This window comes from Rhipicephalus microplus, chromosome X, assembly GCF_043290135.1.
Source record: "Rhipicephalus microplus isolate Deutch F79 chromosome X, USDA_Rmic, whole genome shotgun sequence".
NCBI classification, from domain to species: Eukaryota; Metazoa; Arthropoda; class Arachnida; order Ixodida; family Ixodidae; genus Rhipicephalus; species Rhipicephalus microplus.
This window is the reverse complement of record NC_134710.1, coordinates 71200516-71228153: the sequence shown is the minus strand read 5'-3', so window position 1 is coordinate 71228153 and position 27638 is coordinate 71200516. Positions and strand designations below refer to the sequence as shown.

Sequence of the window (27638 nt, the reverse complement as noted above, 5' to 3'; positions counted from 1 at the left end):
GGCAAGCGGCAATGCAAAATAACTAAAAACTGACTCAGGAGTATGACTTCAGTACACATGTTCTTTGAAATTGTTGTTTTAAAGGGGTGGTGGTAATGAATTTGCAGCTAATCACCACCAATTTTGTGTCTGTACTACTTGCTGCCATCAGCCAAAACAGTTCAACTTTGGGTCACCAACTAGGTTAAAGGGGTACTGACACAAAAACATTGGCCTCGCGTTTTTCTGCTGAAATGTGTTGCTGGGGGCCTGTTAGTCATGACACGACACATCGTTTGCTGTAGCACGTGACAGGTAATTAACTACAGGCCCCTCATTATCGATCAGTTTTGATTTGAGAGAGCTCCAAAAACTGGGTGCAACTGTCGCCACCTAGCGTGTGCAGATCTTGATCATGTCACCACACAGAACTATGACACACTTTTGCACAGTACGCATCATGAATTACTTTCGAATAGGAAATGGTACTGCAGTGTCGCCAAACACATGTTTTTATGCGTGCGCCATGGCCACGCACTCGCAAGCAGCCACCAAAAAGTATAGACTACGGGAACAAACGCGGCAAGAAAAAAAAATGGCGGCTATGGCGTCATCATAACTCGTTTTGTTGACAGCAGCGCGGTGACGTGGGGGAAGTAGGGGGTCACCTTAGGGTCCCCTTTGTTGGTGTCAATGGCGCGATGAAGTCAAGGGCTCATGCAAACTTCAAAATTCTTTTAAAATACTTTCCCAGCCATATTGGCTGTTGATACTTTGCAGATGATATACGAATGTTCTTGGGGATCGACCCCACAGGCTATCTCGGCCACAAATTTTTGTGTCAGTGCCCCTTTAAGCCTACGACTTCCATATAGATGACTGGTCTTAAAAACAGGCTTTTTTTTTTTCAGCGAATTTTAATTGATTGATATGTGGGGTTTAACGTCCCAAAACCACTATATGATTATGAGAGACGCCGTAGTGGAGGGCTCCGGAAATTTAGACCACCTGGGGTTCTTTAACGTGCACCCAAATCTGAGCACACAGGCCTAAAACTCCGCCTCCATCGGAAATGCAGCCGCCGCAGCCGGGATTCGAACCCGCGCCCTGCGGGTCAGCAGCCGAGTACCTTAGCCACTAGACCACCGCGGCGGGGCTGCAGCGAATTTTAGTTGTGTACACATGTGGAGACAAAAAAAAAATACACATAAAAAACACCTGTAATTTTCTTTTCGCCTTTACATATTGCAACTTTTTGCATATTTGAATTGAGCCTCACCTTTCACTTGTGCCATATTTATATTTTTCTTCTTTTATTGCGATGGCAATTATATGGACACCCTTGGCTGGATTTCGCCGCCGCCGGCGATGTCACGCACCATATATGTATACGTATCTATATATATGAAAACACGAGAAAAAAAAAAATCCCATAAAAAAAGACTCCGGTGCTCAGAAACGAACGTGGGACCTCCACGCCGTGAATGCGAGGCGTTAACCACTTAGCTACCAAGGGGTACCTCCTTCAATGTTTAAACAGCAAGCTATTCATATCTACCACTTACCGCTGTTGGCAGTCATCTCGGGGGAACTATCCTGTTTCCAGCATTATCAGCAAGATAGCGCAGTGAGCAGGCGGTGGCTCTCACCTCTCACGCGTACTTTTGCCTGCCTAATAAATAAGGGGGTGTATACTCGATCGCGTGCCCTTATCTTGCAGCGGGGAGAATCGTACGTCTTGGCTAGCCTTTGAGTTTCGTCGGAACGATTCTGTTGTAGTTACCGGGCGCACAAAGATCACTGAAATCATTGCACAGCCTCTGTTCGTGAAAAGGGTGCGTTTTTCAGACACAGCGATGTAATAACTGAGACGCTTATTCGCGTTAATCTGTACCTGCGTGTAGGTTTCAGCGTCTTTTGTGCGTGAGAAACACGGGAAACGTTTCGATCTGCTTGCTTTTCTCCGCGTGACCTTCCAATTTGTTGCTATCGTGTTCATTGCTTCATCTTTGCGGCAAAGCTGTGACTTTTTTTAGATCTGCAGTGTCTCAATAACTGTCTCAGAGGTTCCACATTATGCTAGTTATTGTTTGACAATTTACTGTTGTTTCAAGCCTCGCTATTGCCTGTTCTTAAGCTTTTTGCTAGTCATAAGTGCCAAATATATTATTGTGATGCAACAGCTAATGTGACCTTTATTAGGCCCTGAAGGCATGGTGAAGCAACCACACATGAGGCACTGATCACATTCAAGCTGAGTCCCCTCAGCCGATAAAAGACAAACACCCATGGTGATGAATATGTATGAAGAACATAGATGCATCTAATGAACGCCCATTTCCCTCCACGTGAGAACTGTCATCCCGGCCGCAGTTTAATGTGAAGAACGGTGCCTTGGGAAAAGCTTCATGTGGGATACATGAACTATCTGCTGCCCGGCAGCAATGGTCTGTTGAACGGAGTACAGGTGCCATGCGGTGATTCATGGGAGATGTCTGCTCCAAGACCGTCTAAGGACCATTGAAGTGGAATAAAAATGTTTCACTCAATATTTAGTATTTATGGAATTCAATATTATTTTTTATCAAAAATATCAACTGTATATACTTTGATATCCTAATTCTGGTTCTTCCTACTACATGTAGTGTCTGATGAGACAACTACGTTTTAGCGTCTGCGGTAGCGCCCATGAAACGTGTTGCTTACTTGACAAAAAGTTCACAACAGTGGCCATTGGTAGCTGAACTGGTAAATGATTAATGATTGGTTAAAAAGAATAATAGACCATTCCTAATTATTACTGGGAAAACCAGCTAATGCAGCGTGATGTGCAGGCTGAACTGCCCAGGTAATGACCCCGTGAAAAAGCAGCATATCCAAAACTCAACCTTCGTCGTATCAGCATCACGCTTATGAGTGAGCATCATAAGCCAAAAGTTAATGCTTTTTCAAGTTATGTTTGTTCGTGTTGCAAATTGTTATTGTGCAATTACAATTTAATTTTTTTCTGTGTTTATATAAACTGTTGTGTATTGCTTTTATAGTATTTATGAACTGTGCTTTAATCTTTTTTTTATCGATGAATGTCAATTTGCCCAAGTATTACTTGGAGAACTCTTGCTCCATTTAATAGGTGTACACATGCACTCATCCTTTGCAGAAGCAGCGGAGAAGGTGAGGTTTAGGTGGAAGAATGCAGTCAAGAGAGCACTACTGAATGCTGATAAGCATCAACTGTCTCGGAAGCAGTTGCAAAAAAGAGTGAGTGTTTTTTTTTCCAAAAATATGCTGATGTCAGTTAGTGCTGTAGCTGCATATAGCAGATGGTGCACTGAGTCACTGTTCTCATGCAGTTTTTAAATAAAATGGATCTGTGAGGTTCACATTGGAACTGCGTTTTCTCCATACGGTGTAAGTGTTGAGCTTGCTGCTGTAGTTTGGTGCCCTTTCCACATCTTGTGTGTTATGACACATGGAATAGTGCTGCTTCTGATTTAACAGAATTTTTTAAAATCATCTTGCATATATTTAGCTTGAATCGGTCACATCCTGCTGTTATGTATCTAGCAGTACTAACGGGAAAGAATGCTAAAGTGGATTAAAAAAACCTGTTCATGTAACTGTTTCAGTAAGAATATCATTGTATAAATCTTTAAGGCTATATTATACATCGTATGCAGTGATGGAATAGCTGTGCCAATTGTGCCAAACTGTGCCTAGAATTAAAAGCTGTTACATCCAGCTGCACTGCAGCAAAACTCTCATAATTTGTGCCAAGCGTGCACCAAGAAGCAATTTTTATGGGCTTTGGGGGAAAAATGGTGCGGTAGGCACTTGACGTAGCTATCTGATCGATCAGAATCTTTAGTTTATGTGCGCAATGTTTTCTAGCAGTCTACTGCATGTATGTGCGCAATGTTTTCTAGCAGTCTACTGCATGTTTACGCACAGTTACAACTTAAGGAAATGAGAGCGACACAGCCGTTCTGATTTATGCATGCTAGCCAATTGACTACGCACCTAAGGAAATAGTTATGGTCATATTGTCAGTAGTGGTTTCTGACGGGCTCAGTGTCTGACCGACCTGCGACGTCAATGTAGAGCACACACGCATTGTCATACACGAAGTCCTTAGATTGTTCCCTTTCACTCAAAAGTAGCGACAGCAGCCACCTATACATGTCCTCTCTCATGTGCAGCCAGTGTCTGCCACCATTTTCTCCTAAACTGGAAGATTTACTAAACAAAGTTTGTCTAAGTGTATTAGCCATGCACCTTTCTCCTTCCACTAACCCCCAAACATTAGTAGGTTGGGTAGGCATTCCACGAGGTGCTGGAAGAGCGTTAGAATGAAAATGGCTACCGAAAAGGAACATTAGCTAATGAGATTCATCCATGGCAATTTAATGGTTGTTGGTATTTAAGAAAGAAGAGGGAAAAGTCTGGGGACTTGAGTTGCTCCTGTCAAGCATTGCCAACTACCCCAACTGCTTAATAAGATTTTCTGTAAATTCTGTGGCATAATAATAAATCGAGTAAATATAGTTGTAGCTGTTGTCAAGTTAGAAAAAGTAACACCTGGCATTCATTACACGGAGCAGTATGTTTATGTTCTTGAACATAGCTCTGCGTCTTTTTTTTTTCTAATTGGTAGCACTATTTGCTCTAACTAGCTGCAACAAGCGAACACGAAAAGCGATTTTCTAGATATGACGCTGTGGTGAGAATTTATCTACAACTTCAATTGCAGAAGAGACCTGTAAAGTTTTGCTGAGAGGACACGGAGCCTTTTCTAGCATCTGTATTCGGGTGTCTTGGTCCTGCTTCTCGGCTGTGGTAGAAGCTCAGGTTAAAGAACTTGTCGAATGATATATGAAGCTTTCATTACCCCTGGTTTCACTTAACGCAGTGAATATTTCGTGCACAAAAGAGCGACTAATTTTTGAATTCTTTCTGTTGACTGCCCACAAAACAGCGGCGCAACATTTCTCTCACGACATCATTTACTTATTTTACCATAAACATAGGCCTTCGTTTAACAGAAAGCACGAACTCATCAAGTTGGACTTTGTATCTGAAAAAAAATGCTTTTTTACTATAACTGATGCATCAGGGAATGCCTTATTTAATGACAAATATAAACTGTATTGCAAGGAAATGTGATGTGACCAACGTCACAGGGCTGGAGGAACTGAAGGTTGGGCACGAACAAATGAAGAGCAGCAAGTTAATTTAATCTTTTTGAGTTTTTACAATAAACATGCATTCGTGTGTTTATATGTACACTTGGTTAAATGTGATACTTCTTCATATTGGAGACAAATATTTGTGATTGCAAATGTGGGCCTGGTAGCGTGCTCCAAAAGGCTCGTTTGCTCCTCCAAAACGAGGTTATTCTACTCTATGAGCTGCGCTGAAATTGCTTCAACCTATCACATTGCTGCGTGTAGCGAAAAAAACTGGAAAATGGCACAGGAAGCCATCGAGTATTATCTACGTTTAATTGCTGGATTCATCAATGCTATGCAACTAAATTTTTAAAAAGAAAAGTAGAAATCTACATTTATTTCTAGATTCTTTCTTAAGTCTCAGTAGAATCTATCAATGCATGAAGCAGAAACAGCTACAGCATTACTTACACTTGTGATTGATTGCTTGATTCAGTTTGCATCTTTATTTCTTAAATCATTACAGACATTGGACATACAAATAAATGCTCTTTGTTTGATAGTTCTGCCATGGATAGGTGGCTAAATCCTTTGAACAGTAGTAACGCATGGTATAGGCATGTCATCAGCCTGTGTTGGCATGCCATAGCAAGAATGGTTTAAATTGCACAGCTTTATGGGCACCGAGTAGGCTGTATATCTCCCATCTATTTTGAGGCTTCTGTAAGACCTATATTTTTCTGGAACAACTTCATCTAATGTGTTTAGGTTTGCACACTTTTATTCCTCAGCATCTCTTCTTGCAGTGAAGCTAGAATTACAATCGTATTTTGCATGTCTTGTTTGAAATTTTTTTATTGAACAAATTAATTTTTGTCATTATTTTTTCAATAAAATTGCCCTCCAAAATAAAAACTATTCCATATATGTGCACAATTTCACCTAAAATCCCAAGCAAGCCTTCTCCCTGAGGTGAAAGATATTGTGACAAGATTTGGGGGGGGGTGGGGGGAGGCTTTTTGGTCATGGGTCTAAAGTGAAGGTGGAGGCAGAAGAGGTGTGCATGAGTTTATTGAATGTTATACTGAACACACATGTATTCACTACCATTATTCGCCCGATGAGGGGCAAGAGTGAATGAAATAGTGAAAATGGCAGGAGGGGAGTGGGTAGTGCTTGCTTGAGATTTTATGTTAGGTCAGTAGCTTTGTGCTGATGTTTGATTGTTTCTAATAAAAAAATGAGCCTTCTGCTACCTTAAAGTTATTTTGATAATCAAGCAAAAGTAACAAAAAATTGATTGTGAAATATTGAGTTAAAGAGGAAAAACCAGTTTACTTCATGTTCGAGAAGGTGATGTACTGAACAAATTAATTAATAGCTACCTGCCATATAGTCACCCCATAAATAAACTTTTCACTTTTCTTTTTTTTCTTGGTTTCCTGGCTCGTTTTGTCATACCTTCTGTCTCTTTATTGGCCAAATAGTGTACTGTAAATGGTGGTCAATCTCACCTGACCATATCGGAGTGTTCCACATTGGTGTTATGCCAAACGGTCTTGAGCATATTTACTCAGGTCATGAGGCCTTTCTGAATGTTGGAACGGTTGCAAAGGTGGCAGTTCCGAGGGTTTTCACTCCAAGGAACAGGATTCAATGTGTTCTTTACGAGTACCATGATTCCACTGCATTCTGTGCTGACGCAGTTACTCATAATTACGGTTTGTAGCAGCTCAACATCAATCAAAGTGATGGCATTGACATTACAGGTAACATTTTGCTCTTGTCCTGATGCGAAATTAGGAAAAAGCTTACTTGCTGAAGTGCTCACATGAGCGCTCCCGGTCTCGTTTCTGATAGTAGCAACAGCATGTAGATTTACAGTTATACTATGCTTACTAAGCAATTTCTTTGGTTTCTCAACATGACAATATGAAAGCCACTGCAACAAAATCAACAAAGGTGCAACTAAACTCAAAATAAATGCAGAGAACCGTGTCTTCGTCCATGTCTCACACACACATACAAGTGGACCCTGTAAATTCCACACATGTTAATGAGAACTGTACCGTGTGCTTTTAAATAGCCGGAATACTTTTTAAAGCCTGTTGAGCTCAGAGAAACTACATGGTTAGATTTTTGAAAAATTCGCTTAAGTCAGACACTTCGGGTTGTGCACAGTGTGAAAAAAGGGGGCTAGGCTGCTCATCAGTTGGTCTCAAACATGTGGTCGCTCAATGAAAGCATGAAAAAAGAAAAAAACATTTCGGGTACTGGATATGTTCAAGGAAGGCCTTGTCATTCCAAACATCAAAAAAAATGAAAAATGAAAAATTAAATTTTACCCCACCCTGGGTCTTTAGAAAAAACCAGACATGTGCTCTATAACCATGCTACCTTTGTAAGAGCCACCTTTGTAAGAGCCACTCATAAATGACGAGCAGTGTCACGGTAATATTGCGTGACAGCAATATAGCAGATGATAAAAATGAGAGCAGAGAGGTGTATTAGTAAAATGACACACTGCTTCAGCATTAGGTTTGGCTGATTAATTGCCCAGTGATGATCAAACTGCCAAATGCACTGCAGAGTAATGAATACCTGTGCAGAGGTGGAATTCCAGATTACATTTTGTTCTTGCTCAAGCTGAATCTATGACAAAACTGGTAAAATTATTGTGTATCTGACTTGCTACATAGATATAGCCCTGTCGGTTCGACGAGATTGCAGCGAGCAGCTCAACATTAGGCATTGTTGAGAGGCAGGTTTCTATACTGACTGGAAATAACTCATCTGCAGTTGCAATTAACTCGTTAGTCAAAGAGGCAGGTGTCCATAGAAGAATTATTGCATAGGCTATGCTATCATAATGCATCTACCTAGAGGGTGTTTATGTTCTGTACCCTTACAGCCAGCATCAGTGAGTGCACCATTCAGCTTTTGCATGCAATCAATTCTTTATGAGTTATGTTTTAGAAGTGTGTTATAGATAAATTGCTTACTGTCATTGAGCTTAAAGTGCCATCTTTAAAACTTAACTGTAAGCTCTGAAGCTGGTTATGTGGGCGCTCTAGCCAATGAAAAGTCAAGAATCCAGTTAGAAGAGCATCTGAAGCATTTGTGCCTGTGCACTGATTCAGCTTCATTATAACTGGTAGTTTTTCATAGCAAATAAAAGGCATTGTGACAAGGTTTATTGACACATAGCCTTCAATGAAAGTCGATTCACATCTGACTAGAGTGTTGTCGAGCGGCACGCGTCAGGCAGCCTGAGCCCAAACAAGCGCGAGCTCATTTCCCCTGCTGGTATTACTCTGAGGCTTGCTCGTATGTTTCATCGTTCTCTCTTCACTATATTTGCCCCGGGCAATAGCGAAGCCATCCTGGCTACTTGAGGCCTTGCCAATATAGAGGGGTCAAAATATGGCTTGATGAGGGACATGTGCACGATTTCTCGGCCACGACGGTGCGAGTCGTCGGATTATGTCAAGTGCTCGACCTCGCAACTTGCAGGAAAGTCCAAGCAAGAAAGCAGTAGGGGCCGTGATATCCGTTTGGTAACTTGCAGGATAGTCCAGAAGTATTCAGTGGGACCCAAAGCCAGACGACGGCACCTGTCATGAAAGCAGCAAGAGGTTGTTTGCCTTCGCGACTAAGCTTCTGGCGACCTTGGCCTTCCGTTGTAAATGAACGAGCCAACTGTTGACAGTGTCGGAAATTGGACTGTACTCAGTTGCATCAGGTGTGTAAGGAAGAATGGTGTCTAGCAAGCATGACAGCTCGCATCTGTATAAAAGAAAGAGTAGGAAGAATATTATGGTCCTTTGAATAGCAATGCTGTATACATATGTCTTGAAAGGAAGGGTCATGTCCCAGCCTGGTTTGATGCCGTGTTCATTGTCAGCATATCTTTGAGAGTGAGATTAAAACTTTCGGTTGGGTCAATTGTTTACAGGTGATATGTGATTGTCAAGCGTGAACGATATAGCTTTGCACCAGGAAGTCTTTAATAACTTCGGACAGGAAAACTGACTCTATTGCTCAAAAGATTGTGGGGAGTGAGTCCCGTGGTGCAAGATGAAGTTGCGTAAAAGAATTTAAAAATCGAACTTCTCTAGCTGTCTGTGGGCAAAACTGCAGTCTCTGCATAACGCACGAGGTGGTCTTACTGACGATGATCCATTTGTTCCCAGACGTGGTCTGGGAATAAATCGATCCAAACGCAGTCAAATGGACGCGCCGAGTACGAAAGGGGCTGAAGTGTACCGGCCAGTCATTGAGGTAGAGCGTTTCTTCACTGAGAGGCACTACAGGTGTGGATATACTTGCACATCAGTGGATACATGCCATGCCAATAGTATCGCTGATGCAGACGGAGGCGCTGACACAGGTATGTTTTGAGAACGCCGGCATGAGTGCTTTGTGGGTTGGTGTCGAAGGCAGCACACAGGTATGATGAGCAGCTGACTCCGGCCGTCAGACTCGAAGGCGCGTAATTTCGTCGGTACAGAAGACCTTCTTGTATAGTGAAATGGGGCACTCGGTGATACAGGGTTCTTGAAGCGGGTTAAGTTGATGGATCAGCCAGGAAATCGAGCAAGTGACAAACCCACCCATACTTTCGTTGCTCTAAGGAAATTTCTGTGACGTCGATCGACGACATGGAAGTTGATGAAGAAGCCATGTCGCATGCCAGTGGTGAGTGGGAGAGCACATCAGCATCAGACTGCTTCCGAACTGATCGGTACACAAAAAGAACATGTACTCTTGGAGTTGAAGCGTTCAACGACCGTGTCCCGACTGATCTTTCAGCAATGAGATCCAACAGCAATGGTGATCCGTGACGATGACGAAAGGGCGGCCATAAAGGTACAGACAAAAGTTAGCAAAGCCCAAATTATGGCAAGGCATTCCTTCTCACTGTGCAAATAGTTACTCTCAGCTTTTTTGGGAGTTCGACTAACATAAGCCATGACGTATTCTTCATATCTTCTTCTTCACTTTTTTGATTCAACACTGCAAGGCCAGCGTCAGTGGCATCAATATAGACTTCTGTTTGCCCATCACGGTAAGAGTGATGAAATATTGGAGGGAATGTTTTCCATTATGTGTTCTTCGTATCCTCTTCTTGACTTTTTTGAGTCAACACTGCTAGGCCGGTGCCAGTGGCATCTTAATAGACTTCCGTTCGCCCATCACGGTCAAAGTGACGAAGTATAGGAGGCAATATTGTTGAAAGATGTGTTGCACACTAATGATCAAGCAGCTTGGCCGCTGGAGGCTGTCAGAAGGTTGGTAACAGGGGAAATGATGAAATCAGCTAAAATGTAAACACAGCCCAATAAAACTGCAAAGTGTGTTCGTGCAAGTGGGCTTGGGGTATTTGTAAATGGCTCAGAGTTTCACCTAGGTTCTGCAAAACACCTTCCTTACAGTTGACGTGCCCCAGTATTGTCAAGTGGTGTGTTGTAAAATTACACTTTTTGATGTTTAGTTGAAGACCAGCTGAAGTGAGGCATGTCAAAATCTCACGAAGGTGAACAATGTGAGTATGAAAATTCCTAGAAAAAACTGCGATGTTGTCAAGGTAGCAAAGGCAGGTGTTTTACTTGTAGCCGTGAAGGATGTTGTCCATCGTTTGTTCAAAAGTAGCTGGGGCGTTGCGCAATCTGAACGGCATGTTGTTGAATTCACGAGTCCATCAGGAGTGACAAAAGCTGTCTTCACATGATCAGTGTCAGCCATAGGTACTTGCCAATATCCAATGCATTAATCGAGAGACGAGAAATATTCTGCTCCTTGTAACCAATCGACAGCATCATCAATGTGTGGCAACGGTACACATCCTTTCAACTAATGTTATTGACATGGTGATAGTCAACACAGCAACTTACTGATCCATTCTTTGTAGCACTGATGTGTAGGACTGCATTGGATAGAACAGCACTCATTGTCCCGTCGGAAGTATTTCTTCGTCGTTGCAGCTTACGACTGCCTTTTGCCGCGTTATCGATTACTTCTGGCTCTACGATAATACTCTTTGCCAACTCGTCATCCGGTGTTACCTTGCTTCAAAGAGAATCTTCGGGGCATGTACAACATGTTGACCTCTTGCATCCCCTAGACCTTTCGAAGGACCAACCTTACCTTAAACTGAATATCTGTATCCTCAGTGACTACAAGTTTGTGTGGAAGCTCTATTGAAGGAAAGGTCTGCAGCGGCTTAAGGGCTACCTCTGCACGAGAGCAGTCTATGGTGGTGCTATGACTTGATAGGAAGTCCCACCCGTGAATAATGTTGTGAGAGCAGGACAGCAGGACGAACAACTCGAGTCATGTAAAGTGCATCTTGTATGATTACTTGTACAGTGCGAACAGCTGAAGGGGAATATCACTCTGAGCTCGCAGTACAGTGCATTAGTCCTGATAGCGACTTCTTCAACTTCTTGATCCTGTGCCATTATGTCCTAAAAATGACGAAAACGGCAGCCCCCGTGTCAATGAGCACTACGGGGACGGTTCCCGTGACATTGACGTCTATAACATTTTGCGGCGCAACACATAGAGACCTTGGAATGTTGGCTTGCATGCAGCTCTTTCCTCCGGAACTGCAATAATCAGTTTTCTTCTGTAGTGGAGTAGCAATGCATACATGACAGAGAGCGTCGTCAAGGAAGATGGTGATCAGTGATAATACTATGGTTATTAGCGGCTACCTGGGGTGGTGTGCCTGACAACGAGGAATCAGGTGTGACCATGGTGTTAGATAAGAAGTTGATCATCGCCAAAGTGGCGAGCACATGGCCTGCGATGCCATAAGCAGAGTAGATGGACTGGTTGTCAGGCATTCGCTACGCATGTTGGCTATGGAAAAAGTGGTTTAGGCCCCATGCCATGAAGAGGCACAAATTCATGGTTGGGGGCAATGGAGGGATCTGCAGCGTAAATGAGCGGTGCTGTGACAGGTGGTTTTTGAGGCATAGATAATAGGGAAGTAATTTGGGTTCGAATAAAGGGCTTAAGGTCAGGAGCAAAAGTTTGTCCTAGCTTGTTTGTGAGAGATAGTAGCAAAATTTGGCGTGCTACCTCCTTGCGAATAAATTCCGTGATGGTGTATGGCAGAGGCTGTTGATTAGCAGGACGAGCAGCAACGTGCAATGCCAGCTCGATAGTGAGTCGCCCAGCATAAGGGCTTGGTGTACAATTGCGCGCTGCCTACGCGATTGTCAAAGCTCTAACACAATGGCACCAGTGCGGCGGCTATGGTGGGATTCCTTGCGAGCAACATCTGAAAAGCATCGCCTTCGATGCCTTTCTGGATGTGCTTGATTTTGTCTTCTTCAGTCATGGTGTGGTTGGCACGGTTGCAAACAAACGTTCAGCACGTCTTTAATGTACCCCTTGAAGTTCTTGCCGGGGTACTGCACCTGTTGACGCAAGCGTTGTTCTGCCAGAAGCTTGTGAGCCAATGGCCGACCGAAAACATCCGTGATGGAAGTCTTAAAGACTGACGAGGTGGGAATGTTCATCTCATGGTACCACACTTGAGCGATGTCCATAGGATACCTGGTCAGTCTTAAAGACCGACCAGGTGGGAATGTTCCTCTTGTGGTACTGCACTTGAGCGACGTCCATAAGATAGAACTTGACGTAACCTACAGCTTCGTTTGGGCATCTCATTTGTTGCTGGCACTGACACGTTCGTATTTTGACAGCGACTCATCGATGTCCGAGTCACTTGAGCCACTGAGGATAGGCAGATCTTGTCGGCGATACACGGCGCCTCAGTTGACATGGACTGCCGAAGGTCCAGACTGGAAAGGTCTCTTCGGCCATGTTGGTAACCTAGTCAAGAACCAGAGGGGGAGTTTCCGGGAGCGAAGGTCTGAGTTGGTACTGAAAATTCACGTACCTCTATCCGTGGGTCGTGATTTATTAACGCGTAGCCTTCAGCAAAAGTTGAGAGACGTCACATGTACAGCATCGAAGAGCGGCGGGCATCAAACAGCCTGAATCCGGGTAAGCGCGAGCTCGTGTGTCCTGCTGCTATTGACTCTGTGGCTTGCTTATGTGCTCGTGTGTTTCGTCCATCGCCCGCCCTCTCTTCACTACAGCGCATTCAATAAACGTAAGATAGTTCCAGTACTGTGAAAACTGAGAAAGTGTGTCGCATGGGCTTTCATCAATTCCTGTTCACAGAGTTACCACTGCTTCTCTTACCAAAGCATGAATGACACATATGTTTGAGGTTACCATGTAGTGTTTCCCAGGTTCAAGTAGAATCTTGTTAGACAGATTCACAAACTCGGTGTGTGAGCTATGGGGTACTATTTGCTGTGTTTTATTGACTTCCTGCTTGTTGCGGCAGTTGAGAAATGCCTCACCTGCAGCAAGTTCTGTCAGTATGTTTCCCCCTCCCATCAGATACAGCCAAGTAGTGACGCGCCAAGGCAGAGGCGGCGCAGGGGCGAGAGTATTCGTTCGCTCAAGGAGGCGGTGGTGCCCTCTCTTGCGCCCTGTTGGAATCAGCCCCATGTTACTAAAGCTTTTCAGCTATTTAAAGTTAATTACACTGTGATTGCTGCTTTCCTATTTCTGTAAATACATTATGTTAGACCTTGTTTGTTCACTTTAATAACCTGGACATGAGCATTGATCTCTTCGATTTTCGGATTCCTGAGTTGGTTCTGGAGACCCGCGGGCTCCCCGAAAGCTACTGCTGCATCCGGTTCTGATAGGGAATGACGTAGGCTGGCTACGCGCACGCCTGGCGACAGCCCGAAGGTCGCAAAATCGAATGCAGGACAGCCAGCGTAAACGTAACCAAACTCTACTGTCATGGCAGCGAACAAAACAATGCGCCGCGTGTATGTTGGTTTTTTCTGCATTGTTTGCTTGGAAATACGTAGCTAAGCTCGCCAATAAGCTGAAATAATATCCTCGAGCGTACGCATTTGGGGTACGACTTCGTACGCTCGCACGATCACTCGCCGCGTCCGCGAACGAAACAGCCAGCTGGCGCATGCTGCCTTGAGAACGATGCAAGGTGAGCTGCCGCGACGGTGATGGCTTGACAAGCTCACGTCTCTTTAGTACATGTATCGGTCACTGCACAACACGACGCGAAGTCACACGAAAGTGATCGTGTCCCAAAAAGAGCTTGATGATATATACCTGCTCAGCTATCCCGTATCATGCGTCGCAAGCACACGTTGACCAACTTACGTTTTCGTCTAAAGTTTATGATATGCACAGGTATCGGTACCACGAGTGCGCGTCATTTATAAAATAAACATTTGCATGACATGTTCTCGACCCATTTTTAGAACTTGCCTTGGCTTGTTTTCTAGTCTTAAGTGGCACTTAACGAATGTCCTACTAGGTCATAGTATGTACTGCACGGCATTATTACGATGTCAAAAAGGCAAAACCAACGATGAAATGGGCGACGAAAGGATGTATACATTTCTGAATCCATTCTCCGTTTTTTTTTTCTCGTGCTGTATCGTATAGTATCATATCACATATGCTGGCTCATAGATGGAAATGGGTTAGCACGCCGTTCGCGACCTGCGAGCATCACCAGCAGTCGCGATCTAGGGCCTTCTATCCCGATCGAAGATCAATCGAGTAGTCAGGACAGTGGTTCTAAGAGGTTCACGTACGCAAACATACGACGGAGCGAGCTAGTTCGATTACAATCCTCTTCGCTAAGTGCACAGAAAGCAGGCACAGCTTCACAAACGACTACTACGAAAAAAAGATTAACTCAAAGTTGTCGCCATGCGTGCGTACGAACGTGTACTACGTACATAACTTTTAAGGCATGTGCACGACGCAGACAACAGGCAACAGTTTACTGCGTTGTTCACAGGAGGAAGCTTCACGGGAAACATAACAAATGCGATGAACAGTAGCTTCAAACACTCGCCGCCACTCGTAATCGCCTCATCTCGCAAGGCAGAACAGGCTTTAGAAGATAACGTCACGCGTAATGACAAGCGAAGGAGCAGTCCTCAAGCGCCCACATTACAATCCACAAAGATGGCACCGAGCGCGCATCGTACCTTTTCGGCGTCTGCTAGCCCGAAACCTGCCCAAAACCTTCCAGAAAGCTACCACTACTATATTGTCCTGGAAGCGTCTGGCGATCCGCCGGCTCCCCGCGGGTCCCCAGAACGTCCAACCCGAGAAAAACGAACGCCAACCGGAAGTGCGCCGGGGGGGGGGGGGGGGGGGGGGGGGAACAGCCCGAGAAAAACGAGGGCTCCCTGGCTGGCTCTGGCAGCCCACAGGTAGCCAGAAGTGGAAAATCGAAGAGCCCCATTGCTAGCCTTGTTATGGCCAGTATTGAGTGCTTTACTGTGAGTGTGATCATGCCGCATGAGATGTATAGATGACAAGCCAGGCCCCTAAAATGCTCCACACTTTTAAGTTTCGCATGTTTTGTTTCTCACGTCTGAGCAAATTGCCCCAAGAGTCCAAGACAGATATACTATGGAACGGTTTTACAGATCTTTCGTAACAAAGATAAAAACCAAAGTCATAACTTGTTTGTGTTCACTACATAGTGGCAGTGTGCCTGGCCCTGTACCAGATACTGCACCTACTTGATCTGATTCACAGTTTTCCATAATGCTCTCTTAATAGTTGGTAATAACTGAGTGAAAGGTATTGGTTATTTATTTATCAGGGGCTCACATCCTGGATTTTATTGTGTTGTTTTAAATTATTGTTTCATCATACATTCACTCAGACGAACAATTAAGGCACATAATCCAACCTTCACCCTTGTGCCTGACTAATTTTCTTTTGCACAGGAAGCAGGCATGATATTATTTAGTAGTCATAAATAATGGCGATTTTCTTATTTATGCAGGTGTTCGAGGAATGTCAAAGCAAAGGCGGGAATCTTACAGATGAAAAAATGCAGACAAAGCTTGACAAAGTGCTCTCCAACATAAGGTACTTTGAACATGAAGGTGATCTGGTTCGCTGGGTGCATTCAGCAGCTAAATAAATCTGTCAATTGTCTTCTAAAGTTGGAAGCAGTGTGAATTTTGCTACACAATACAAAAGCCACTTTGAGAAACCCAGTTTATTGAGCCGTCTCACCAGCGCCAACCAGGTTTTTTGTATTTTACAAGGATGGCATGCAGTAAACCTGAAGAAGACGTGATCATTGCACATACAACAGTCACACACTGTAAACATGGAGGGATGTGACCCAGGACATAAACATCTGTAACACACATCCTAAACTGGCATGCACACAAATGCTTCTGTGTTGCAAGAGGGCCACCTTGCTCTCTATGCACCAGGCCTGCAGCAGAATTGTGGGGCTGCTTTTACACAGTACTATACACATGTCTTCAAGATAAACGCAGACTTATGCCAGAAGGAAAATAGCAGGTTGAAGTACACCAAAAATGCCTACATGAAAATTAGTTGGGCCAATGGAGCTCCCATAGTGGCGCATTTCTCTTGCAGGTTACGTGGCTACATAAATAATCCCAAGGGCTCATTGATTTAACATGGAAGACACAAGGCCTGGGAAGGGACACACAACTCGAGAACAGTGGTCAAACCGAGCCCATTCTGAAAATCATTGTAAATGGTGTAAAAGATTGGCCAAGTACAAGTTCTTTGGAAACACAGCAAGGAATAACACATGGCTTGCCGAATTAGAGATAGGCATTAGCATGTTGCAGGGGCTTACTCATGTACACATATAAAAATAGCGATCTTTATACAAACACGAAGCGGGTGACATAATCTTGACTGGCATACAAACACACCCTTGTAACACAGTAAGGCGACTTTGTATCAGCATATGGCAGCAACCAGGTAGAGCTGTTGCCTCCAGTGCAAGGGTTTTAGAAACTTTAAACTCCTATTAAAAGCACTGTCTCTGCATGCAGTTGCCTGGTCTTGCTGGAGCATGTCTCCTGCAGGCAACAGGCTGCTGCAGCAGGCTGTGTGCCCGAGTTCTGTCTGCGACACTCTAGCTCTCCGATTGCCTACAGGAACTTACCTGCTCTTGTGCAGATGCTGGGCATGTGCACTATGCTCAAATCAATCCTCAACTTGGCACTCAGTTGCCTTTTTCCTGCCCCTCACACCTTAGTTCCTTTCCCAGCAACTGAACGTCGTCTCTGAAAGCACATGTCTCCTCTACATAGTAGAATTTGTTGGCATTGAATTACTTCTTTGACAAACAACACCTCTAAAATATGCGTGCTATCTCATAATTTGTCACGCTTTTTTCTGGCTAGGCACAACAACCTGAAACGTTAATAAATACTAGAGCTATATGGCAAGCTATACTTTATTAGTACAGCACACAGTCTCAGTCAATACTTGTGTACTTTGGCAGGGCCCTACTCTGTACACAGATGTCTTGGAAAACATTCAGAGGGGCCTTATAATTGGCCTTGCCTTCACATCTCCTTTTCTTTTCTTTCAAGCACACCTATAAGACAGAACATCGCTTGCATTAGTGTTACTCTTGTCTTATTAATAACCCTGTTCCACCAAAAAAGCCAGCTATTGTGCAGAATCCTTTGACACAAGGGGTGCTAATACTGTTATAAAACAGGTGAACAACTCTTGACTGTATTTTGAAATAGGATTCTTGATACCCAGTTGATATCCACTTCAGAAATAGTCTCATCGCTTTGCAGCTCACTTCGAGGATTTGTGCATTCTTCGTGCTGATCATGCTGAAATGGATTTTAAATGTCCCAGTTGCACTTTTTCAAAACTGTATTGGTGGCATTGCTCTATTAAATGCAGCGGCAAAGAGATGTTCTGTTAGCAGTCTGGTTATGTGCTCAGTAGGAAAGGAAAAGGGATGTGAAACGAACACACTTTAACAGCAGGAACCCTTTGCAGCAAGAGGGCTGGGTGAAAGAAAAATAGCAGGACTTTGTATATTTTTTTCTTCTTTAATATACATATATGAATATCTGGCAACGTGCAGAGAAGACTACTTACGCCAAGCCTTCACTATTATATTGTGACACTTCCAAAACTAGATAACTTGCCATCTTTTTTTTTTTTTTTTATGGAAGCCTTCTGTTTCACTAGATTGCGGAAATGCTTCAGACAATCCCCTGATTTCGAGCTTTTGTCTTGCGATATGCGCCCACTGATCACTGTAGGTTTGTGCAGGCACAAACTGCCAAGTCCTATTTGCTGTCTCCACTCTTCCAGTAAAATGAGTATCGGGACATGAGGACGCAAGCAGTGTAGTGCATCGATCACTATTTTTGTTGTAAATGCACCGTGTGCTATGGTGAGGTTTAGTCCCATTAGTAGCTGCAACAAACAATATGTATGCATAAGTGCCACTGTTGCTCTTACATTCTTGTAGTGAAAATCTGCTTCAGGCAGTTGCCACAGATCGGCATTCGCTTTATAATTTTGGGGACAATGTGGACCACAGCCACATGAATGTATACTTATCAATGAGTAGAGCATGCATCAGATCTGAAGATGTTTGCTTTGGCTAATGGGGAGGGTTTTGACTTTGGGCGGATGAAATTTACACGACTTGAGAACTGTGTGAACACTCAGAACAGGTGCAACACAGGTGGGTTCACTCATAATCCACCCAGCGGTAGAGCGGTTGTTCAGCTGTTATGACCGAGAGTTAGTTGGTCAGTTTAATGCTCCTACAAGAGGCAAAAGTTCACTTTCATTTGTCCGTTGGGTCATGAACTGCATCGGCAATGGCACAAGGCTACACAACATTCTGCAGAGTCACTGTGGTTGTGCCTGAAAGTACAAACTGGAAGCCAATTGCTGACTGCTTACTTGGAGCACTATATTCTTCAATGACTGCCCCGGTTGTTTTGTTTGGAAGCAGACTGGCATTTTGCTTGGGCAGCTGTAGGATTTGACCTTGCATGGGGTGGACGTCACTATGAGCAAAATCTTGTTTTTTTTTCTTCAATGCATTGTTTTTGACCGACCACATCAGCAAGGCTAGTTTCATGGGTTCCTAGGAAAGGGCAGTGCACAACTCAGAGCGCCAACTGCAAAATTACAGGAGTACTGACATAGTTTTTTTGGTTAGTTTTGGTCCGTAATAATTAGTTTACCATGGGATGGAATATCATTTGCTTTAGTGTGTAGTTTGGAAGGAATAATTATTCTCTTTCAGCTGCTTGTAGCTTAGGCAGCGGTTACAAAATGTCGCAAACTGCTGCGATTTATGTGGTGTATGTTCACTGCGATATATGCAACCCTGAGGCATGAGTGACGCAGGAGCATTTCTGAATTTTGTATATGTGGAGGGCATTTTACTCATTGTCATTCCGCCCAGTTTTTCTTCCCCCTTTTGCCTAATTTGGAATTCGTTCTCATTCTACATACACCGAATACAGTTTAAGGAGACCATCTCGTAATTTCGAAAAGTATTGGTTGTGATGCCATTCAAGGGTTTGCCTTTAAGCCTGTGTCAGAAAGACAAGAGACTTCAGAGTTGAGATGCGGCTTAACCTGTTCATGTTCAAAGTGTGATGGATTGAGCTTGTTTGCAATTATTCACTGTTGAACATTTATTAAATTCTGAGGCTATGGATGCTGAAATCCTTGTACTATGGTTGCAGTGTTGAAGGAAGATAATGGCCAGCTAGTCTGCTGACCTGTGCTTCTGCATGTACCAGAGTGGCCATGCTCTTTGGAGTCTTACAAACTTTCAAGGGCTGCCTTTGTATTGTTTTCACACCTACGTCATGCAATTCGAAGCTGGCTGCAAGAAGATCTAGCTAAAATACCCCATTTTTGTGCGTGTGACGGGTTTCAATTTTAGCATTTTATGTCGGTACTCCCATAAAAGAAAAAAAAAAAACGGGGTCGCTAATGTACTAGTAATATAAGGTCTTCTGCTTTAGCTTGCCCTAAGAATAAGAATAATAAAAGAAAAGCTACGGCTTCCTAAAGCAGGTCGCTCGATATTCGTATTCACGCGCTCAAGCTGTACTTGGTCGCATCAATGTCGTTTGTCGAAAAAGTGCACTGCAGATTCGTAGTTGGCTAGCATGGCCCATGTTGTACCTTGCATATTTGGCAGCGGCGGCAGCAGTTCTGGCCAAGCATCTGCCTAAACAAGCACACCCGCGGTGTATCGACATTACGTGGTGCGTTTTCCGATGCAGCACATTGCACAACAGCTTTCAGTGTATTTCTCTGAAAAATGATTGTATCAAAAGACTGCACTTGAGCAGGTTTGAACTAGCAAACCAAAAAGCTTTGTCCTGCTTATGTTGGACTTTTTTTTTCTTGTTCAGTCCCATTGTCACAACTCCTTAGCATACTATTGTAAAACTATAATAGATAACAGAACATAAGTGTGCAATATGCAACTGAGCCCATTATACTTGCATACTTGTGATGAAAGCGCAATGCCTTGTACTCTGGTTCGTGTAGTCGCACGTGTATAGGTTGTCCAGGGAAACCATGCGACATACGCTCGAAACATAGGGGCCCATGGAGCCACTGGACGGCTAAGTTTAACGCAAAAAGTGAGTATACGAGTAGGGGCTCTTCACTGATCGTAGTTTGCAGGCGCTGCTCTCAGAAGGACCAAGAAACCCTCGACGCCCAGCGCTACAGTGTTGTGTCCAGAAGAGTCAATGACCTTGCAATGGTGTCGTCCTGGGAAAGATAAATGTGCATGAATAGATTTTTAAATCGTTATGTGCCATCTATTTCAATTTTTATTGCAGCTGGATAAGGACAGGCACTACCAGGTGGACACAGCATTTTGTAGATTAGCCTAAATTGGCAGGTGTATAAACAATGAGACTCGGAGACACGTAGTGCAGAGAAAGTAGAAACTGTAGATGAAGGCATAGACTTCCTGCTCCACTTTCAAACAATGATTTCCAGCAGGAATATTATGCTGAGGAAACTGATTATAGTAGTTTTTCATAATTTGTGTTATTTTCACCCAGTGCAAAAGTCTTCAGCAGTGCTACCGCATCTTGCTGAGGAGTCAGTCAAAATTTGATAGTTGTCAATTTTGCCCCGAAGTAAGTTATGTGACAAAATGCGCTCTCATTCAGCTGCTTTTGTGTGTTCCATTTACGAAAATTTCTTGGTCATAAAATTTTAGGGTACACTTAAAAATGAAATTCAATTGCTGCTGTAATTTACTATACTTATTACTAAATTAAGTACTCTTCGTCATTTCTTACAAAATTGATGAGTAAGCTATTACATGAAAAAGTTATGTCCCACAGCAGTCGTCTGCCAAACAAACACAAAATCGAAGTGCAGGATGAAATTTGGCTTTAGAGAAATGGGAATGTTAGCCTGAATTGGTAAACTTGTCGAATAACAGGGGGGTTGCAATGTTCAGCCAGTACGTGAAGGGAAGATGGGGTTCAATTTCGAAAGCTAATTTGATCAATGGAACTTTATGCTTCATTTTCTTCACTATTAAATAATGTTATTTCACGAGTATAGGCTACCTCTAAGTTAACCTAAGAGAAAGGCTAAACCAGTTAAGGGATTTAAGGCATTTAATGATGCTTCGGATATGAGTTCGCTGTAGGGCAACTGCTAGGAAATGAAAAAAGTTGGTTAATTCAGGTCATTGGATCTTAATGAAATTTGCTGGATGCACTCTTTAGCATGCTTCCATAATTTATGCAAAATTAGTCTTGACAGATGCGCACATGGCTTATAAGTTTATTTTATAGATTGCCTCAAACTGATCACTCGGCTTCCTGTGATTAACCACACTGTGTGTGATGTCAACTTGGTCACAGCAACGAAAGTATGATGGAAGTGGTATTTGAGGGACAGAACAAACAAACTAGAGTCTTCGTTCAAACGTTTTAAAACCAACGTATTCAGAGTAATGGAGCTGCCGAAAATTTGCACCGGCAATGACGCAGAAGACGTCTGCATTATGCGCTTGCCTGGTTTATTTCTCTGCCGCCAGTTCGCAATAATTATCTTGATTGGTACCTTGGTAAAAATAACCAGGCTCCTGGTAACAATCTTTAGTTAAATTCGGCCAAACTTGCTACGTTTACACCCTTCGAAGGCGAGCCTTTGTTGATTCAGTGGGGCACTTTTTATGTAGACTTGTATTGATTGATATGTGGGGTTCAACGTCCCAAAACCACCGTATGATTATCATATGAGAGACGCCGTAGTGGAGGGCTCCGGAAATTTTGACCACCTGGAATTCTTTAACATGCATCCCAAATCTGAGTACACGGGCCTACAGCATTTTCGCCTCCATCGGAAATGCAGTCGTCGCAGCCGGGATTCGATCCCGCGACCTGCGGGTCAGCAGCCAAGTACCTTAGCCACTAGACCTCTGCAGCGGGGCAAATAGACTTGTAAAACCAGATTGATTGATTGATATGTGGGGTTTAACGTCCCAAAACCACCATATGATTATGAGAGACGCCGTAGTGGAGGGCTGCGGAAATTTCGACGACCTGGGGTTCTTTAACGTGCACCCAAATCTGAGCGTACGGGTCTACAACAGTTCCGCCTTCACCGGAAATGCAGCCGCCGCCCCAGACGGGATCCGAACCCGCGACCTGCGGGTCAGCAGCCGAGTTATTTAGCCGCTAGACCCCTGCGGCGGGGCCTTGTATTAAACCAGGTATATATATATATATATATATATATATATATATATATATATATATATATATATATATATATATATATATATATATATATATATATATAGATAGATAGATAGATAGATAGATAGATAGATAGATAGATAGATAGATAGATAGATAGATAGATAGATAGATAGATAGATAGATAGATAGATAGATAGATAGATAGATAGATAGATAGATAGATAGATAGATAGATAGATAGATAGATAGATAGATAGATAGATAGATAGATAGATAGATAGATAGATAGATAGATAGATAGATAGATAGATAGATAGATAGATAGATAGATAGATAGATAGATAGATAGATAGATAGATAGATAGATAGATAGATAGATAGATAGATAGATAGATAGATAGATAGATAGATAGATAGATAGATAGATAGATAGATAGATAGATAGATAGATAGATAGATAGATAGATAGATAGATAGATAGATATACTGGCCCAACCAGGGCGCTCGCTGAAAATCAATTTCTATCAAATAGTTTGAGAAAATTACACACATATAGTCATTAGTTCTAAAGTATTTTCCCAGGATATTTTGAGTAGCAAAGCAATTTTTGCGCCCAAATTCACAAAGTGGTGAAAAAAATTCACAAAGTGGTGGAAAACCAGGTACGAAAAAAATTCCCTATAAATGACCCATTTCATGCATTATTTCAATGCTTGCTTTTTTTTGGTTTAGAGCAACGTACTCTTATTAAAAGACAGTTCCTTAGGATAGCTTCAAAATTTTCACTCTTTAGAGCGTACACAAAACTGAGCAAATCGTAGCGTTTTTGAGAATTTTTCTACAAAACATGACCATCAATTGAATGCATAAATTACTCCTGTCAAACTCTCCATGAAATGTGATAAATGATAAACGTAAAAGCCCTTAATGTGATAATTGTCAATAAATGTAAAAATGATAATGTAAAATGTAAAAGCCCTTGATACACGATACAAAGCTACAAGTGCCAATTCTTTTGTCCAATGTGATGAGCTCCGTTTTACACTTATCATAGAGACCTCCACCCCACCACTCTAATGGGAAAAATGAAACCTCCTGGGCTACGCACCTGGGAGCAAATCTCCATGAACTCGTCCATGGTAACGACACCGTCCTGATTAAGATCCATTTTCTGCAAAATATGTTGAAATTGTGGCTGCATGAGTTCTGCTTCCCCATGCATTGTCCTAACGAAATATTTTGGTCTGGTTAGGCAACTATAGTTATTTTTATGGCATTGCCGTTATACTAACTCACGACCTTGCATGCGCTCTATGTCCTTCCTACATCCATCGTCATCATCAGCAACAAAACCTACAACTTGTGCTGTAGCATAAGCAAAATGTGACAGTAGTTACAAGTCCTATATCATAAAGAACAAAATGCCGAGAAAATGCACTAAGATAGATACTAGGAAACTGTTGGGACAAGCAGGGCTTCTTGGTATGCTGCTGAGATGTTCATATATAGAGCATAATACATTGGGAACAAATAGTTGAGACTGAGCACTCTGTATCATACTTTTTCATTTTCTCCCATGTACTTCCACTACAAAAATTTTATCAAGCACTGGAAAACGCGACATTATGTATTATAAATTGACCCCGTATATGCAAAAATGTCTGACGCAAGTATATATTCGTTGAATAAAATTTTAGCCAATCGTAACGCTTGGCTTACGCTAAGACACTTCGGCCCCTGATTGACCACCGGATGACATCAACTTCAAGTAATAATTTAATGGTAATTGCTGAGATTTTACATGCCAAAACCACGACATATGGTTATTACGCACAGCGCTGTGCTCAGAGGTGGCTTTGCAGCTGCTGTGCCAGGTTTCACGTGATCATAGAGGGCGGTAGCGAGATTTGGTCTGGGCGGAGTCTGCGCTCGGCGACTTCACTATAAACGCCTCAGTACTAAATCCCCTACCCTTGTTTACAAACATGGAATAGGTATATAGACTAATATGAGCATTATACTACACAGCTCTGAACAAGAGAATGCCAAATGGCGCAATTCTCTCTTCAGCCTGTGCGCTTAATGAAACATACGCTCTGATTACGGTGCCATGAAGCAGGAAGTTTCGGATGTTTTTGCAAAGTTGCTGATGTCATATTTTTATCTCAGTCGCAACTTTCGCAGTGCTAAAGCGCGAATGTATATGCAAGTGGATCGGATTAACGGGAATGTTTTTCCTCATTACACTGGGTTACAAGTGAGTACGTTAGCGCAATAGCTGTGCTTTTTTCTTTTCCTAGGCCAGATTAAAGTCGCGTTGATGAAAATGTAGTCACCGCTGATTGAAAAATGGTGGTAGATGCCACAGACTAGTCGGAGGGGGGGGGCAACATTTTCCTAAAAAAAATTCATGTATATATGTTGTTAACGGTAGGTTTTCCACAAGTCTGTTTACATTATAATCACTGGTATTGCAACTGTTCTGTATTATTGCAGTTTTATTATTCTTTTCTCCCCCTTTTTTTCTTCTTTTTTGTTTGTGCTGCATCTTTATTAACTTCACGAGCTTTACAATCCATCTGGCGCTTAGAAGTGAGCAGTGGCGGAAACATCTTTTTCCAAGCAATGCACGCTTAAAAGACACCTTCTTGTCTAAAACATGCATGCTGTCGCACACGATTGGGTAACTCCGGCAAAAAGGAGCATTTCATTTATTGGGCTTCTGTTTTTTGATGTCGACACTTGGTCATGGAATGATGTCGACACTTGGAATGATGTCGACACTTGGTCAAAGAATGCCGTGGGCAGTGCAGCAGCGGGTTATGTGGGGATGGACAATGCAGCCGATTGTAAACGTCCGAGTAATTTAATGAGTGTCTCTTTAGAAAGGCTGCAGATTGGGCAAGTTGGCGCATCAAAACCGCGTAGCCCAGTTCAGTGTGAGCCCGAAGGAGAAAGACAAAAAGCAAGGAAGGAAATCGTCAAAATCAAGAAGAAAAAGGTAAGACAGCCGGATACGCTCTTATTTCGTTGCCTGCAATTAATTTACTTCTTTCATTTGGTCGCTGAAGCTGCGCTGCGCTACAGCAATACGAGTCTCGTGGGACCATGAGGCCTGTGCCGTTTTCTTTTTTTTTTTCTAGCTTAAGGGATTTGCAGTTATTTGTCCATGGAGCTTGCTTGCATGTTTCTCGTTTGCAAGCACCGATAACGACAACGTGCGTCTCTGCGGCAACGGCTTTCGCTGTGCGCGCTTACCTGGAAAACGCGGTCCACGTGTTCGCGCAATGCCCTCTCGTCCGTACTCGAGCGGCGGCCCAGGAGCGCGTACACCGAACAGACGACGTCCCTGAGCTCCTGTCGCGTGATGAAGCCATCGCCGTTGACATCGTATAGCGAAAAGGCCCAACGCAGTTTCTCCTGTACGCTCCCGAAGCACAGCAGCGACAGGCAGTAGAGCAGGTCCTGTAAGCATCGCTCGTATAAGGAAGAAACTCGTGCATTTGCCAGAAAGGTATCAACACACATGCATGGTCCCTCCCGCACGGATCTCACCTAAAGATTATTTCCAGCTTGACGACGTTACATGCATATCAGCTGCCGCACAAACTTCAAAAGGAAAAGTTTGAGCCTGGGCTGCATAAAACTGCCAGTTACCTGCAGGTCTGTCTTGCACAAACCCGCCGATTTACGCATCCTCATTCATAACCGCTTGCGACGAGGAATAAGTGGCTATGATCTAGGCAGAATCAAATGCGGTGAGATATACGATGACGTCTTGCACCACTGAAAAACGAAAAACAAACAAACGAATACGGTCACCAAGTGAGCTAGGTCCTCGTTGCTAGTGACCTATAGCTCGCTGGGTGACGGGTACTACAAAACAGTCTCCGCGTGGTTTGCATAGAGATAAATAGACCGGCGTGCAATGGGCGGACTGAAATCCGTCTCCGGGTAAACATATCAGACATGGCACATTTCTGACCTTTGAAGAAAGAAAAAGTTTACCCTTTACCTTGAAGCTGATGGCACCGTTCCTGTTCCGGTCGAAGCTCTTGAAGACGTAGCGGGCGTATGAGCAGGCGTCTGTAACAAACATTAGTCCTTGGTTCCATCACGAAGTTCATAAATGGGCGTGCTGGGAAGTGATGTTTACAATGTTTACATATGCAACTTTGATGCGCTTGGAGCGTACCCTCACGTCTCGGCAATAATGCATTAAGCTACAATTAAAGACTGACTGTCAAGTGAGGCGTCACTGTTGCCCGAGGCTCGAAAATCGGGAAACTCGGGTGTCGGCGCTCGGAATGCCTTGCGAGAAGTGGTGGGGGTGAGCTGACGAGTATGTGGAAGGAAGTCATCGTCACCCGTCAGAGCTTTGAGGGTTTTGTCGTACAAGTATGATCGCTTACGCTGTTTACCGGAGGGCGTGGATTCGGCCCTAATAGCTTCCGGCAACATGTCTTTTCGCCGTTAGCTTTTATATACGCCACTAATTATAGGAGGTCCCCCTGACAGTCCCGTGTATACTTTGGGACCTCCTGATTCTGTATGTATTATGTAACCCGTTTTTTGTGCATGCAATGACAATGAATAAATAATAATGAATTACATTGCTACTCTCCTTCGTAATCCAACATTTCGGTTGGATGATCACATATCCGTTAATTTACCCGGCAGCACATTTTTGAAACATTCGTTGTTTGTTCTCTTCACACCCTTTTTAAAACGAAAAAAAAATGGCTCGTATTATTTTCTAATATCTTATTTAACTATCAATGACGCGATATGTCAACCCGCGCTAAAATGCCTCACATATTTCGAGCAGTCTGTAAGTTTCTTCCGTAAATCCAATATGTTTCACAAA

At 43.2% G+C, this 27638-nt stretch overlaps 2 protein-coding genes across 5 annotated transcripts in view; one reads left to right on the top strand and one right to left on the bottom strand.

The window, feature by feature from the left end:
* The window catches only part of LOC119185722 (uncharacterized), a 65907-nt gene extending 49719 nt beyond the window's left edge, over window positions 1-16188 (top strand). For 3 of the 4 annotated variants that reach the window (XM_037434616.2, XM_037434615.2, XM_037434612.2), the window contains exons 5-6: window positions 3113-3240; window positions 16027-16188. In XM_037434616.2, the coding sequence (XP_037290513.2) occupies window positions 3113-3240; window positions 16027-16167 (269 nt within the window). In that variant the 3' untranslated portion in view covers window positions 16168-16188. The remainder of the gene's footprint in view (window positions 1-3112; window positions 3241-16026) is intronic. The other variant, XM_037434613.2, reaches the window with a different exon arrangement.
* A 39-nt stretch (window positions 16189-16227) lies between these two features.
* Window positions 16228-27638, bottom strand: part of LOC119185723 (A-type potassium channel modulatory protein KCNIP1) — a 21398-nt gene continuing 9987 nt past the window's right edge. Inside the window, exons 3-6 of the mRNA XM_075877123.1 lie at window positions 26787-26857; window positions 26030-26236; window positions 23880-23942; window positions 16228-20810 (exon numbers count right to left, since the gene is read on the bottom strand). Coding sequence (XP_075733238.1) covers window positions 20763-20810; window positions 23880-23942; window positions 26030-26236; window positions 26787-26857 — 389 coding nt within the window. The 3' untranslated portion in view covers window positions 16228-20762. The remainder of the gene's footprint in view (window positions 20811-23879; window positions 23943-26029; window positions 26237-26786; window positions 26858-27638) is intronic.